Source organism: Aulonocara sp. 'chitande type north' Nkhata Bay, linkage group LG2 (genome assembly GCF_057382095.1).
Source record: "Aulonocara sp. 'chitande type north' Nkhata Bay isolate Kocher_YH1m ecotype deep benthic linkage group LG2, A_spYH_male_GT1.1, whole genome shotgun sequence".
Taxonomy (NCBI): Eukaryota; Metazoa; Chordata; class Actinopteri; order Cichliformes; family Cichlidae; genus Aulonocara; species Aulonocara sp. 'chitande type north' Nkhata Bay.
In genome coordinates this window covers 26,009,758-26,026,048 of record NC_141345.1, presented here as the reverse complement: position 1 = coordinate 26,026,048, position 16,291 = coordinate 26,009,758, and the positions used below count along the sequence as shown (strand labels likewise).

General features: G+C 39.8%; 2 protein-coding genes across 3 annotated transcripts; one reads left to right on the top strand and one right to left on the bottom strand.

The window, feature by feature from the left end:
- The first annotated feature begins 804 nt into the window (after positions 1 to 804).
- LOC147337981 (protein phosphatase Slingshot homolog 3) lies at positions 805 to 13,434 on the top strand. Of its 2 annotated transcripts, XM_086313398.1 has the most exons (17): positions 949 to 1,107; positions 2,397 to 2,554; positions 3,945 to 3,982; positions 4,093 to 4,279; positions 6,102 to 6,217; positions 6,354 to 6,422; positions 7,265 to 7,330; positions 7,481 to 7,663; positions 7,996 to 8,089; positions 8,207 to 8,335; positions 8,564 to 8,610; positions 8,754 to 8,900; positions 10,255 to 10,455; positions 10,542 to 10,761; positions 10,864 to 10,950; positions 11,043 to 11,138; positions 12,098 to 13,434. In XM_086313398.1, exons 2-17 carry the CDS (start codon positions 2,507 to 2,509, stop codon positions 12,242 to 12,244), a joined length of 1,875 nt encoding a protein of 624 aa, XP_086169524.1. In that variant the 5' UTR covers positions 949 to 1,107; positions 2,397 to 2,506; the 3' UTR covers positions 12,245 to 13,434. The 2 variants fall into 2 exon arrangements, with proteins under 2 accessions (XP_086169532.1, XP_086169524.1); XM_086313406.1 differs by lacking the exon at positions 2,397 to 2,554 and having other exon boundaries at positions 805 to 1,107.
- A 96-nt stretch (positions 13,435 to 13,530) lies between these two features.
- Positions 13,531 to 16,169, bottom strand: mrpl18 (mitochondrial ribosomal protein L18). Its single transcript, XM_086313432.1, has 4 exons — positions 15,902 to 16,169; positions 15,655 to 15,823; positions 13,937 to 14,171; positions 13,531 to 13,829 (listed from the first exon to the last, which is right to left on the bottom strand). The coding sequence occupies exons 1-4, from the start codon at positions 15,987 to 15,989 to the stop codon at positions 13,752 to 13,754; spliced, it is 570 nt and encodes a 189-aa protein (XP_086169558.1). The 5' UTR covers positions 15,990 to 16,169; the 3' UTR covers positions 13,531 to 13,751.
- Between the last annotated feature and the right edge of the window lie 122 nt (positions 16,170 to 16,291).

The window sequence follows — 16,291 nt, the reverse complement described above, 5'->3', positions numbered from 1 at the left end:
TTACATCACTCTTCCGATTTTACCCCTTGCCACCTGGCGGGATGAAAATGAAAGGAGTGGACAAAACCATAACAATAAACTGTGGTCGTAAAACGCATGCGCATTGTAATGTCAAAGTACACAACTGTAAAGTTTTTTTCCCCGGGGATCCTCATTACAGGCATGTGTATATAAATTCATAATCAAACAGCTTATGTTGGTTAAATGTGCTATAAGCTATAAATAAAATAGACCTGACAATCAACACAAAAAACTCAGACAATTGTTTTTTTTAAATAATGGATGCTTCAAGTATGTTTTTAGTTTAATAAAAATTAAAGAATTAATTCACACAACTGCATGCTAAAGTTAAAAGACAGAAATGATTCAGGTTAGCTCACTGGGCGAGCAGGCCAGAAGGCAGTGGCCCAGGTTTGAATCAGACCTGTGAGCCTTTGCTGTGTGTCACCCCCCCCCAAGCTTTTTGTCTGTCTCCACTATCGCTACAAGTCAAATAAAGGCAAAATGGTCCCAAGAAAATATTAAAAAGAAACACCTACAATCTATAAAATATAGAGATTATTTGTTAAATAAGGAGTGGCTCAAAACGTATATCCACTGTATATCTAAAATGATTTCTCCCTGTTAGCAACATGTCCAACACATGCAGTTTGTTGGGACTCACCCTATAAGCTCAATGCTGCCCCCTACAGTGAAATGCACTTACCGCGTGCAAACCGTTTGACTTAATATTTCCTCTTTTGCTGCTTCATATTTATTTGATTCTGCAGCAGCACAGCAAAAGCAAAACGTGCAAAATCTTTCAGCCTACTGCTCCAGAGACTCGTGGACTAGACATGAACTAGACGCATAATTTTCTTCACGCGCCTGAACAATTTGCTTGCGTAAGACGTCACCGTCTCCTCCTGCTCCGCGCGACGCTGCTCTTCGCTCGCTGGTTTAAAAAAAATAAAAAAAACTCTCCAGAGGAGTAGCCTCTGCGCTCTGTAAATGGTCAAGTCCTCACCCTCAGAAAGCAACAGAGGGCGGAATAAGGAGCTCTCGGTACGGAAGGAAAACAAGCAGGCTCCGAAGCAGGAAATTAGAGTGAGGACCCAGCTTGGAGAGGTAAGAAAAAGCCCTTCTTGAGGCTTTAGAGGTTATCTGTTGAATGCCAAGACTGGCTGTAAGAGGCTACATATTACTGCTAGCTTGTTTGTGATCACTGCAAAAGGAGCTACTCTTTGCGTCGAGCCCGTCTGTCAGTATTACAACCATGTAGTTACGATAACTCACTCGATAACAGCTCCAGGAAAGAAATAACTTTATTGTCCGCATGCACCGAGCTGAAGCCGTATCGCATATTTGCTGTCATATTACGAAGGCGTTACCGCGGTGTTCATGTGTCAATAATAGAGCCAAGGTAGCGGCAAGAGGCTCTCTCTCTCTCTCTCTTTTTTTTCTAGTAGTTTAACTTCAATATGCTTTTAACTTCAACACCATTTACGCTGAACGCGTCTGAACCTGCAAACCACGGAGAACCAGCAGTTATCTAAATTTCTGTTTAATCTTTATTGGCCGATATATATATTTTTTTACCCCAGCCACATCCTTATATAGACTGCATGTTTCAGCACAAAACTAACGAGCATGACGCTCAGTTATCGGTTTATCTGTTTTAATATAATGCCATTTGCAGTGTTGTTTTTGTGGCTGCTTCTAATCGTGTTCGTGTTGTTATGTACACAATAGGGGGTTTTGCAGCGCTAAAGTCATGCCGTTTGATTTCTGTGGGAGGAATGGTGGTAATTGATCCATTGTTATTAAAAGTTACAATCTATAAAATATGACGTTTTTTTATATATAGAATAATTAGATGAGCATGCTGTTTTTAGATATTGCTGAAAGTTCTTGGTACTTTAAGTCAATTATGGTAAGATGTTGTAAATATAGCCATGGTTTGCCATTAGTGGTGTAATCCGTACAGAAATATGACAGCACGTGGATGCTCGTGGATGCTCTACACACACACACATATATATATATATATATATATATATATATATATATATATATATATATATACACACACACACACATATATATATATATATATATATATATATATATATATACACACACATATATATATATATGTGTATATATATATATATATATATATATATATATATATATATATATATATACACATATATATACACACACACATATATATACACACACACATATATATATATATATATGGATATTGTATTTCCTCATATTGCACAACTACGCTTTACCTGGATTTGTGAAAATGGTTCAGCAGCAATTTTTCCTGACTTCCTAAAACCACACTGATACCAAGCTTATTTATTGAACGAAACTGCATTCCAAACATCCATGTTTCATTTCAGAAAATAATACTAGTACTGACCCCACCCACGGCACAGTTTTGGCTGAGGAACCAGCAGAGCCTGTCTAGGTCTGCAAGAAACAGCAGGTTAAGTGCAGACGGACCTGCACAATGGCTCTGTTGACCCTGCATAGGATCCCAACCATTTCCACCACGCCAGTGAGTTCAGTTATCTCCCCGTTTTGCTGTACACAAACATTTTGCATCGTGTCAGCAGATATTATGTTGTTTACTTTTCTTTTATAAAGAATGATTCAGAACGTTGACTACAAGCCATTCATGCCAGCCCCTGAAAAGGTCTGCGTGAACTGTAGCCGCTCCTGAATGTGTCCCTTTGTGGATATCATCACTACATTTGCCTGAATGATAACAAGGCAGATTTGTTTTTCACTTGTAGACAGGGATGCGATCGCACTGATAGGCTTACATGGTAGAAATACCACAGATATAACTCTTGTTAAAGCATTGTCAGATAGTGATTAAATCACTTGCATATAAAGGCCCACTGCATCAATACTCTATCATCTGCTTCTGTCACTCACATCTCCTCTTCTCTCATTCTCCTGCTGTATCATAAATTTTTTTTTTCAGCATTATGTCAAAGGCCTGGCTTTCCCCTCTGGTCTCTATCATTGCAAATTAAACCATAAATAACTTTACTGTGCTTCCAAGTCTCATTTTTTGCATATTTATGTCACAGAATCTAAACGCTCTGCTATCTTAACTTGTGTTTTCTCCTTTTTTTTTTTTCCTTCTTCAAACCCTCATCGTTCCGCTCCTGGCTCCTGCCCACTTCTCCTCTTCTGTTTCTTTTTTTTCTTTCTCTTTTTCTTGACTCTGTCTGGACTTGTCAGTTGCGTAACAGGTAATGTTACTGTCTCAAGTTTCTTTCTCTGTAAACCCTTGTTACTACTGCTACTTCTCTTGTTTCTTTCCCCCCCTTTCCCTCTTTACGCATTGCATTTCTCTTTCATTTACTGTTATTTTTTTTCTGTTATTTCATTGTTTACCTACTTAATGTTACTCCACCTCCCCTATGCCACTTAGCTCTTTGTGTCTGTCTCTTCACTGCTGCACCTTATCTGTATTGTACCACATTTCACCCGAGGAACTTTTTTCTCCCCACTTTTCTGTGGCCAAATTTTAGACAGGAAAGACATCACACTCAAACATGTACATACATGTGTACATACAGTGCTTCTAGTGTTTCCAGGATATTTGTTGGCTTCTTTCAGGACCGTTGTCTTTATTAAGTTGGAATGAATTAATTCTGAGAGCATTAGAAACACTGTGTAACAGGTTTTTCATTTTAAGTAGCATTTGAATCTCCAGCATCTTCTCTGACCCTCTTTTGGGAGCTAGATATTTTCACTTTATTGTAGTTGCCAACAGCCTGCCTAACAAAATCATTACAGGCTTTGTAAATGTAATTATAGGTAAATCAAAGTTAACGTGGTGAACTGCACACATACAAACCAACCAGACTTTTTTTTTTGTTCATGATTCCTGATGATGAAGATTTATTTTTTAAATGTATTTATTTTCTAAGGATGAAGGCCTCCAAAGAAGAGGAAGACTTCAGAAAAGGTAGCTGTAACCCACATGACATTTAAATAGTTCTAAACTGCATACCTAGGAAAGACAATAACCAGTTACTTGATGGCTGCAGCAGTAACCTCCTCTCTGTAACTCTGTAGAGAGAGCTTTGCCCTCGTTAAAGGGGCAGTCCTCCTGCTGGAAGATGGCAAGAGCGGGAGCCTTCATCAGGAGATGTCTCGCACCCCGACTTCTCCTGTCAAGCAAAGCAGCGGCGCACCAGACATGCGCCACACACATCTCCGTGCAATGATTGAACACCTCAGACCAGAAGATACAGTGAAGCTGGTGAGGACTCGTGTCTTTACAGATCATATCAGCAAAATCAGAAAAATGTCACACTGAAACAATTTATTTTTGTCTTTGATCAACAAGTAAACTTATACGATTGTATCACTGGCAAAGGCCGTAACTCCAAAATGTTGAGTTTTGGTAAATATTATGGCTTATGATGTTAAGACAACCTAAAGGTGAGTGTTGTTGCACATATTGATTTTTTCAAAGGGTAGGTGACTAAAGGGAAAATTTCAGTGACTCACTACAAGTCACAAACCTTTAGAGACAGTGAGTTACCAGCTTTTTGGTCCTCAGTATCACTAGCATCAAGCTAACTTGCGTAAATATTATTCTTGTAATATTTCTATAGTATGGTATAGGAAAATTTGTGGCTATGTACAGAGCTATTATTTGGTGTTAATGACAGCATTCACAAAGAAAGGCACAATACTCCCATTTAATTTTCTGTATAGTAGCCAAAAAACTACCTGCCTTAATCTCAAACTGGCTTAATAAGGCATCACACAGACTTTGTACTATGAAATTAGCAGCACATAAAGCTCCTCCTGGATAAGATCCCGAAAATATCCAGTCACCAGTGCATGTGTGAAACTGCCTGGTAGGAAGCATCAGTAAAATATCACGTGTGATGGGTGGGCAATTTAATCTTGAAAGTATATCGCAATATTCCAAGCAAATTTGCGACAAGAACATTGTTGAGGATGTATGGAGAAAAATACGGAACAACATTTTATTGATGCTTGCAGGCAGCTGGAGTTTTAAGAGTAATTAAATGAAAGGCATTTTCAAACTTTGTTTTCCAATGAGCTACTGTCTTTCCAAATTTGAATTGTGAAACAATGTACCAGCAGCAGCATTATAACGCAGAATAGGGGCAAAGTCAGGTAGTGTTTGTCCTAAAAAAATTTTTTAGTTAAAGTATAAGATAATTGTTTTATTCTTTGGGTTAATAACAGCTGAAGTAACTTAACCTTGCAACTCTTCAAGGGGAGCATGATATTGTCACATAAGAAAACTAAAAAATGTTTTCCATTTGGGTTGTTGTCTCTTGGGTTGAGCTTTTCAGCAAGTTGCTTATAGCCCTCCTTTTCCATTTGGATTGGTATCATCGCTTTGACCAAACAATATATATTAGTAATTTCCATCCACTGTTTCTGCTTCCTGTCATATGAAGCTTGCTTCAGCATTGTTGATGTAAGACATTTGTTTACTTTTGTGTTGCACATCACTAGCTGCTTCACTTTTATAGCCAGGTTGCATTTTTGCCCTAAAGTGGTGAAAAACTTTTGTTCTGTCCACCTTCAGTGGGAACAATTTACTTGCATATTTTGCCAGGGACACGTGGCTCTTGCCCTCAGACGTGCCCGGGCTTGTCTTATTCTTGCTCTAGGGAATGTAAATGCATGGTGTTGCTATAGCAATGAAATGGTGATATGATATTTTTATGTCACATCAAAATTTCATTCAATTCAATTTTATTTATAAAGCACCAAGTCACAAACTGTACTTGTAGCTTTTCTCGTTTCAGCTTGTTTCAGCAAAACTATAGGTAGAGGCCTTTAACCAGACAGGAGCCAGCCATGATCTCTGTAAAGACAACATTTACTTCCCTGATTTGAGTTTTCCTTTAAGGCCAAAGAAAATAAACTACGCAGAATATTTTACACCACTTGCAAATACCCAACCTTATTTGGCAACTTTAGACTTAAAAAGAAAACCATGATTTTTTTTTTTTTTTTTTGCATGTAAAACACAGTGCTCACAAGTTGTGTGTTTCCCTGTCATCCCTCCCTCTGTGTATCTTTTCATGCAGGCGGTGCAGTTAGATTCTGTTAGCTCAGTAAGAGTCAGGTATCTGATCGTGGTTTCCACACTGGCCAACAAACATGAGAGCATCCTGCTGGGCATGGATTTCCCCAACTCAGACAGGTGTGTGTAACCAAGACGAAGGTGTACAGTTGCACAAGATACGATTTCTGTTCTGTTAATAATTCCTGGTTAAGGTTTAACAAGTACAATTTCCTCCTTTGTCTTGTGTGTATGTGTCCTCCCCTTCTGTTTCTAGTGATCATTGCACCATCGGTCTGGTACTGCCAATATGGAGCAATACACAAGTTTATCTGGACGGAGATGGGTAAGAAGCATGTTTTTAAAGAAGGATTAAGGATTATATTCAGTGTGAAAGCAAGCGTGAGGAAGTGATTGGTAGGCTGCTGCACAGACGGTGCAGCCTGATTTCTGGGATTTTGGCCAGAGATAATATGAATGAGTAATGTCCTTATTTTTGGAGTTGAATCATTCTCTGTGAACTACAACAGCTCCTGTCACTCAGTCACATCATTGCATAAGCATGGAGGTCATGTGTTTTTAATAATGAAATGAAAGTAAAGTATGGTTAGTTTCTTTATGCGACTGTGTATTGAAAGGTTAGTGAGTTTAGCTGATTTAAAGTCTTAATAAATTTATTCTTTGACTGCATTGTAGTGCGTGAAGAACATCAAATGTCCATTCCAGCACATTTAGTGTGTCTTCAAATAGCCGGCTATGTCTTGATTAAAACAGTTTGGGCTGCTGATGCTCAAAAAAGGATAGAAGAGCTGATCTCTCAGTAAACTGAGAGGTGTCGGGTTTAAAAACAGTTGGGCTAACATGATGGAGTGCTTAATCTGCTGTGTTTTAAATGCGCGTGCATGCTTTAGTGTCATCCAAGTGTGTTTGCCATGTCACACCAGTATGTTCCCCCTCATCAGGCTGGATCACACCTCCAACTGTGCTAATCAATCACTGTCCTCGCGTTTTCATTCCACAAGAACAAGAACTAATTCTAATCACACTGAATTATTTCTCTCTTGTGTGTCAGACTGTGATGTAGTACAATGATACTTCTTAACACTGTTACTGTCTTATTTCTCGTTCTTCTCTTTCTCGTCGTCAGGCTTAATAATGAGCGTTCACATTTCTGTGTGTTTCCTGTAGTGGCTTTAGCGTGAGCTCAGCAAAAGAGACCAGAATCTTTAAACCGGTTTCCATGCAGACCATGTGGTGAGTGATGCTTATATCCCCACTGTGGCAGCGTCCAGCTGCTCACTTTGCATATCAGTGGCTTTCATTTGCTCTAAATTTCAAGATAAGTCGTTAATACACATAGTGATGTTCTGTTTGCTTTTCCTCTCCCCTCTCTCCTCTTGTAAGGTCAGTGCTGCAGGTGTTGCATGGCTGCTGTGAGCGTGCAATCAAGGCAGCTTTGATCCCAGGCTCTGGGCTGGAATGGGCTCGGCACTACCACCGGCACATCGAGTCCGATCGCAACTGCCTCAATGAGTGGGAGGTCATGAATGACCTGGAGTCGATCCGTAAGGACAGCGATGGACAGAGGTATGCTTTTATTTGTAGTAGCCAAGGGAGTTGATGTGATAGAAAAAAATAATGTACGTTAAGATAATTTACTAAAGTATCATTTTAAGTTATTGGTCCCGGAGTTGGAAAATTCACAATCCACCACACGTAAACGTTGTGTGCTTAAAATCCCATGTTTTAAAAAAGGAACAGCTGTAGCATCAAGTGGAAAATACCTCAAAAATACTAATTAAACATGGCACTTTCAATGCTTAATGTTGCTATTAATGTAGTAATAATGAGAAACTGTTCTTATTGCTTGTGCCTCCCTGCCAGTTGGTACTAAAATTTCCCTTTTGTTCTCTGGGAAGTTCGGCAGAGAGAGTTTCCAGTGAGATCCTGATCAAAGAACACCTGAGAGACATCATGAGGACTGAAGACCTGGACAACCTCACATCCAAAATGGTGAGAAGTGTGGGAAGCTAGAGACAGGAAGTTGGTTTTAGAAAAAAAAAAAGTCAAATTATTAGAGCATAACTGAGGTGAAAAAATGTGACAAAATGCATTCATTCTCTGCTGTAGGTGCACGCTACCCTGGAGACCAGGATAGGCTTTGACATGAGACCCTACAAGGAGTACATCGACAATGAGATCCTGGTCACCATGGCTCAGATGGACAAGCCCTCTAAAATATTTGACTATCTATACCTGGTGAGTCATTGTTAAAGGTCAGATAGAGTTAAAAGACATATTATGTACAGCCACTTTTGTTTGGTCAAAAAAATTGACATGGCTTTTAGTGCCAGGATGTTGTCATGTGACTGTAACTTCCCCTTTCAGATCTGTGTTGACAGCGATAGGGAAGATGGCTCTGTCAGCCCTTTCCTTTTCATCTTCTCTGACCGTTCTTTAACCTTTTTTGTTTTTATTTGGTTTCAGGGCTCCGAGTGGAACGCAGCTAACTTTGAGGAGCTGCAGAAAAACAAGTTAGTAGTTGAACCTGTAACACTTTCTGCAGCTCTGTGTGTTGTGGTCTGTCTCTGTATCCCATTAACTCACTATAAGGGTAATATTTAACTATGCACTATGTTTTGCTCTGGCTCTGAGTGTGTCTCTGCACGTTTTTCAGCGTGGGCTACATTCTGAATGTGACGAGGGAGATTGACAACTTTTTCCCAGAGTCCTTCAATTACATGAACATCAGAGTGTACGATGTGGAAGCCACAGACTTGCTGTCCCATTGGCCAGCTACATTTAACTTCATCAACACTGCAAGGTACCAGAGGCTTTTTAAATCGAGACTTGTAAAAAGGGTTGTAATTGTTCCAGTGGGACAGAAGCTCGGTTAGGGGCTGAAATGTGTGAATCTAAATATCCATAGAGGTCTGTCTATGACATACTGTAAATAAGAGGGAGACAGGTGGAAAGGTGAAGAAGAAAGGAGTGGAGATAATAAAGGTAGATGATTTAAATGCACAAGAGAGTGCAGACAGGGTTTCGTGGGTGGGGATGAGTGTCAGGGGTTATTTGTGAAGAAGGATAGCAGCAAGAGTGAAGGGGAAGGTTTGCAAGATGGTTGTGAGACCTGACAGTGACAGTGACAAAAAGACAGAAGGCTGAGGTGGAGGTGGCAGAGCTGAAGATGCTCTGGGTACACTATGTTCCCATGGTCTGCAACAAGACTGTACAAGTCTTCACAGTCTGACATGTTATAAATTCAGAAATGTTCTTCTGCATACCTTAGTTTTAACAACTTATTATTTGAATTACTGTTGTCTTTCTGTCAGCTCTAAGCAATCCCCTCTGACACTGACAAAGCATTTTTATCCAGAGAACCACTGCTCAGCTGATATTTTGTCTTTCCAGACCATTCTCTGTAAATCCCAGAGATGCTTGTGTGGTGAAATCACCATTCTTCCATCCATCTTGCATTATCGAGGAGTTGGAACGGTGTACTTAATATAGTGGCCAGTGAGCGTAAAATATAAAATGTTAGAGAGATTTAGCAGCACTGGCGCACTATATGCGTTACTTTAATCCTTTATAGACGAAGTGCTTCCCCCTGTTTCCAGTCTTTATGATGAGCTATGCTTGCTTCATGCAGCTTCATATTTAATGGATACTGCTGAGAGTGTTGTCGGTCTCTGTGCCCACTTTTAACAGAAAATGAAAGGCTACGTTTCCTCAAATATTGAATTCCATCAAGATTGGAATAACCACCAATTTCGCAGTTCACACTGTGACTCGGCTTCCCATTTCAAGTCTAATCTGTGTGAATGATGTCTACAAACGACGACTGAGTTGTGAAACATCATGACAGGCAGTATTCACACAATGAAAATAGAAAAATACTGCTTCTGTGTTTTCAGTTTACAGTTTGGAGTCTTGAAACAAAACCTGTGAGAGAAGGCCAAGCTACCCTACAATTAAAGCTGCAAATCTTAAATTTGTTCAGCTCCTCAGCCAGTTTTAAAGCTGCCACATGTTCACAAACCAGAAGCGTTTTACTGCCGAGCATTATTTTGCATGTGTGTATACATCCCAGCAGTTCTCCCTTCACGACTTAATATTTGTTAAGTAAAATCCAAAATCACGGTGTGAGTTTACGTCTTCATCTTTGTGTATTACAGGAAGAGTGGTCAGGCGGTGTTGGTTCACTGCAAGATGGGCGTGTCCCGCTCTGCGTCTACAGTGATTGCCTACGCTATGAAGCAGCAGCACTGGACACTGGATGTGGCACTGACCTACGTCAGGGATCGCCGGTCCATCATCAAGCCCAATGAGGGCTTCATGAAGCAGCTCCAGACCTACAGCGGCATCCTCAGTGCAAGGTTAGGCCTAGTGCTCTTTTTTTCCTGTTCTCTGTAGTTTGGGAGCTCAGTTGAGGAATGTGCTCTGTGTGCATTTATCATTCCAGCCAGCAGCGCCATAGTGCTCTCTGGAAGCGAAAGTCGAGAGACCAAAGACAAAAATCAGTTCGAAACGAGGAAAGAGGGGAGGAAGAAAAGACAGCCGAAAGTGAAGAAGAAGAAGAAGATGAGGAGGAGGAAGAAGATGATGAGGACGATGACGGACTTGATGAGGATGATGGCGTAGATATTCCAGATGAAAAAAATGACTCAGGGGAAGACTGTGAGGTAATCAGATCCTGAGCAATCTATCACTTTTTAAAATCCGGATTTGTTTATTTTTTTACCTTTACAGCTTTAACTCCTTTATATCTTATCAACCTCATCTAGGTGTTTGAACAGCCTGCCCCAAAGTCTGACACTATCCAAGACCCTGTGCAGACAGGCCCTGTGATTACTGTAAATGAACCAGAAAAGGTGAGCAGACTGCCTGACCTACATTTGTCCTCATATGTTCACGCAGAGTGCATCAAAGGCTACTCATCTTTTTACTTCTCTTTAATCTCCAGGTCATGCCGAGTGTTAATCGTAGTGGCAGAATGAACCTCTACTCATTAATGCAGTCCATCAGCGAGATGGATGATGTGGATAAAGGATATGATCAGGTAAAAGAAGCAGAGTGCTGGTCTCTCTAGCCTCCTCGTAGTTAAGCTGACAGTTTGGAAATGGCTAATTTAGATTGAGGACATGTAGCGAAGCCTGTTGTTTGAAATAGCTCATGAATAAGGTTTTAACTATATGAGTCATGGTTCTTACCTCTCAGCTGTAAAAGGCTGATGGAGCATTGTCGTCACCGCAAGAATGAAGTGATGTAGGATTTTTTTATATTGTCATTACTACTAGGAGACTGAGGGGTAGCACTGGAGGCCGTTTTTATAGCAACTTTTTCTTCTTGTGATTATGTTAATATTTCTACAGACATACATATTGGAAAAAACACCCAAACTAGGTTTCATTTTTAATCAAAATCTTTAGTTTGACTCTATATAAGGACCTGTAAGGCCTTCCATCCCCCCTTTTTCACAACTTGTGTCCTGCCAGTAACTATACTACCAAAATAGTAGCTGATTTAGTCTTCTGTGTGAATCTTTCTAGAGATTATGATGTAATCCACTTCAGGGGTCAACATTATTTTTGGCAGCATTTATGGTTGTGTTGCTTTAGGTGCTAATCATCTCACAGTTACAGTTAAAAATATTTATCTGTCAAGTTTTTGTCTACTTTGTACATTTCCTTACATCAGTTCCAATAGTTTTGACATTTGTGAGTCCTTTCGTTGTTATTCCTTATCTTGAAGCGAGGACTGTTATGCCATCTCTGATAAATTAAAAAACTGTTGTGAATAAGTAGCCAGAAATAGAAGGTATTGACGGTACTGAAGCAGGATAATCACAGTAGTCGCCGGCTACAACGTGTAGTTAGATTTCGACCGAGGTTTACGTCAGGTAGTCACATAGCGTTCAGAGGCATTTGGGGTTGCGATGTATCTGTGGAGTAGATTTCTTGCTGAAGAATTAATCCCAATGTTATAACTTTGTACTTTCCTACTTTGTTCTTTTCAAAGATGCCTGGCAGTCCGAGGCGGTCACCAGGACAGCGGAGGCGTAGCTATGGGCGCCGGTGTCTCACTCACCAGAAAGCATGTGTGGATGTTTCACCTGAACCATCCAGCCGGCCGGGCGCGGGCCAAAGCAAGCCGCAAAGTGATTAAAAAGATGAACAAGCAGGGAGGTACAAGAGGAACTATAAACGAGGCACAGAGGAGAAAAGAAGGAACGTGTGCTCTGGGAACATGCCAAGGTTTTTATACAATGATCCTAAAGTCTTAATTTATATTTTGCAGGTCTTGGATTGCATATGTCACCTCATAAAAGCTATAGTAGATAGTTGATTTTTATAAGGGCCATGCTGCAGTATTGCTGTACCAGTGAAAGCCAGGATATCTGAAATCATTGTGCATTATTGTATTATTATGTTTTATGTTTATGAAGGTATCCAAACATATATGAACCAGCATGTCCCTGCCGAGCTCCCTCAGTCCCTCTTCCGTTTTTTTAAGCTCTCCTTTCAACACTTCAGACGTATCTATGCAATAACTGTTTTAATTTCCTTATACGAGGCTGTATCCTGCCAGCCCAAAGCAGAAAGTGTTCATTTCCTCCTTCTCACAACACATACCATGTGCAGATATGGAGGATTTCACTGTATCTAAGCTGTGCATTATGGATTATGTCATGGCTAGTTTTATGGCATACGCCAGTTTGCCAAACTGTATTCCTCTGTGCCGGTGTGCCAATATATTTAAAGGAAATGTCGGTTTGCTAGGAACCTTTCCCACCCATTTTATTTTCATCCATTATATTTTGGCTCCAGGGCTACATGAGTGCCTTCAACCTGAGAATGAAAAGTGATTCTGTAATGATGTTTTTAATGTTTTAGCTTAAGTACAAGGTGGTGGTAATATATTGCATTTCTCTTGTACCATTTGCTACTTTTTTGTCATCATAAATGTGACTTTACAAGTTTGTGCACAATTACAGTATATATAGTCACATAATTGCTGATGGCCTGGGTGCATGTTTTGTGTTTTATACCAGCCTGTGAGAAGACACTGTTCAGGGTTTGAGTTTGTATTTATATGGACTTTGAATGGATCAACTTAAATTATTCCATGTTCTGTTTTCACTAGATGCTGATGAGGACATTTCTTATTTTATGCTGGTATTACTTTTTATCCAGTGAACCCAAGCTAAAAAGAAAGAAAGCATTTAACCTGCATGCTCACTATTAGGGAAAAAAAAGAGGAAAAAAGAAAACATGCACTTTATAATCCCAACACACTGTTCCCACCGCCTGAGCCAACTTCACACTGTACTATGATTAAAATGATCAGTGATTGGTTTTTATTGTCATCCATTTCCTTATTGTAACAGACTCTCTGCTGCCTGCACCTCACTCTTGTTTACATGCACCTGAGTAAAAAATAAATTATTGTACTCCAAACAAGAACCTTTATTTTTTGATTAAATAATAAACCAGAGGAGACTGATTTAATATAAAAGAGACATGGCACAGGGACAAGCCTTCTTTTGATTCCTATTTTTTACTGTAGCAGTTGTAATCTTAATATCAGCACAGTAATAGTTAACAAAAGAGAGGGGTAATGGGGATAAAGAGCAGATTTATACAGAACAGCTGATTTGACTGATGAATTAAAGTCAGGTCCCAATGTATTTCCTTCTGGGTTCACTTAGAATTATTCCTCCTGCTTTCATTGCAGCTCTGAAAGACTGAACCTGCAAAACAGAAAAGCCAGAGAGAGAGAGAGACGTGAAGCAAATGGCTACCTAAGTGAAGGAAAATGACAGTAACTTTATTTCCAGTCCCTGCTGCATGTACTCACAGAATCTGAGCGGTATGTCCAGGGAATCACCCTATACACCATCCTGGTGATGCCAGCCTGCTGGCAGCGATGCGCCAGCACCTCGCCCACAGCCTGACAGGCTGCCACGCAGTTTGTAGAAGCCAGCTCCTTCTTCACAGCCCACTCTTTGGTCGAACAAGAAAGCACCGGAATAGGGGAGCAGCTGGAAAACACTTGGGCTGTCACATGGTGTTGGCTACGGGAGAACATCAACCTGAAACAATGACAGGCATGAGAGGAAATTAAATAGAGATAATTGTTCTTTATGCATGAATATGCTATGTTTCATATCAACCTGACTGATTACATTACGTTTTTGTCCTTTCATACTGACAGTTCTGAACCCAATGGGGTAGAACAAATACAGAATATTCGTATAATCTAGAATAATAGTAGTGAATATAAAAACAATTATCTTTGTTTCCCAATTTTAGTTATACAACTTAACATTAATTTAAGAAAATAATTAATAAATTTAGATAAATAGATACTTGTTTGTAGGCTGTAAGCTGTGATCCAATGTGGGGTTGATGCACATGACTGTTGTCTCCATTTCTCTTTGAATTTTGTTACCAACAACTGCTACACTTTTAAACATATCTTTCTGTTCATTTTGTGTCTTTGACTGTTTCTTTAGATCAATGCATGTGCGCCACCACGTCTCAAGAACAATGACTGTGTCACTGCTTGTTACAAAGTCATAATCCTTCATAGACTGAAGTCATTGTGTAATTTAGTTTGATAAGGTAACTGGTTACATTACTAATTACACTGATATAGTTATTGTATAACCTTCTAACAATGTGTTACCTCATAACATTTGGTACTATAAAGTTAGAAAGTAATTCACAAGTCCTCACTAACAATAGTTGTTAAATTACAGTAAGCTGTATCACGACTATGCTTATTTCATCACAACTAGATTTATTTCTGGAATACTAAAATATGAATGAAATTTAAAAACTGCCATTTGAAGAAAAAAACAAAAATACAACAGCTAATGTGACATTACAGCTCTTATAATGCAGTCATGTTGGGGGGTCTGTCTATGGTGTCCCACAAGGTTCTGTATTGGGGCCTTTATATCTGCTCTCTCTTCTGAACATTTATGAACATTTCTTATCACTGCTATGCAGACGAAGTTCAGTTATAGGTCGTCTTTTAAGGCCCAAGAATTTTATAATCTACAGATCCTGAATATATGCTTAGGCTATTAAAAGATGGATGGCTGACAACTTTCTCCTACTTAATAATGAAGAAAAACCTGAAGTCCTTGTTTGTGCCCCTGACAGATTGGTCCCCTTCTGATATTTGCTAAATCTTGTATCAGGAACCTTGGGGTAACTTTGCTTTCACTTCTCATGCTCATGTCAAATTTCTGGTTTGATACTGATCTTTTTTAACGTTTGGTTCACTCTTTTTCTTTTTTAACACTCTGGTATTTTATTGTGATTTTAGATAAACAAGAGACACCCTAGCAGTGCTACTCGGTCAGTATAACGTTACTCTGATTTTGGACTTCAAAGTAAAAGCCCTTTACAATTTCATATATGAGCAATATTCGTCTGAATCCAGAATTCCGTTATAGAGAAACCACCTGTTTCCACAGACTAATTTCACTTTAAATCAACAGGATGCACCCTCACAGTGGTACTCAGATTCTGGATTTCACAGTAAGAACTTAAACATTTACAGACCTGTGGTAGAACTCCCGGTGTGGCCAGGTTGTCTTCCAGCCCCGATCCTTCACAGCCAGAGCCATCTGCTCCAGGTTGCGGGGATTTCTGTTTACAAAGGTCGGGTTCACGGCTTCATTTTCATCCGCGGAGGGCTCTGGCTGAGAAGCTGCTTGACTCAGACACCGAGCTGTGTGACAATTAGAGTCTGGTCAGCTTTCATGACTGCAGATAGAAAGTTTAAGGCTTTCTAGCTTTACTTGCTTACCCGTCTGGTTTGAAAGCAGGGCTGGCCGACAGTGTTGAATTTGACCTAAGAGCAGCCGCACACTGCGACTAACTTGGCTCAGAGCCATGTCCTCCCGAGCAGTGCTCCCCTCACAAATAAAAAGTCCAATCAATGTGTTACCATCCGGTAAGACGCCAAAAACAAGCAAACAAACTATTCAAGAAAAATCCACCGTTACATGAGGAGTCCCATCTTTGACATTCCGATAATATCCGGTTCACTCTGTGCTACTTAGGAAACAGCACAGATAGAAACCGAACACGCGCTTAAAGTTCCGTTTACACTAACTCCGGAACTTAAAACGGTGGGAAACGCCAACAACTTTTTAATTCTACTAAAACTATCAGGCAACAAGAGTAACCAGTGATC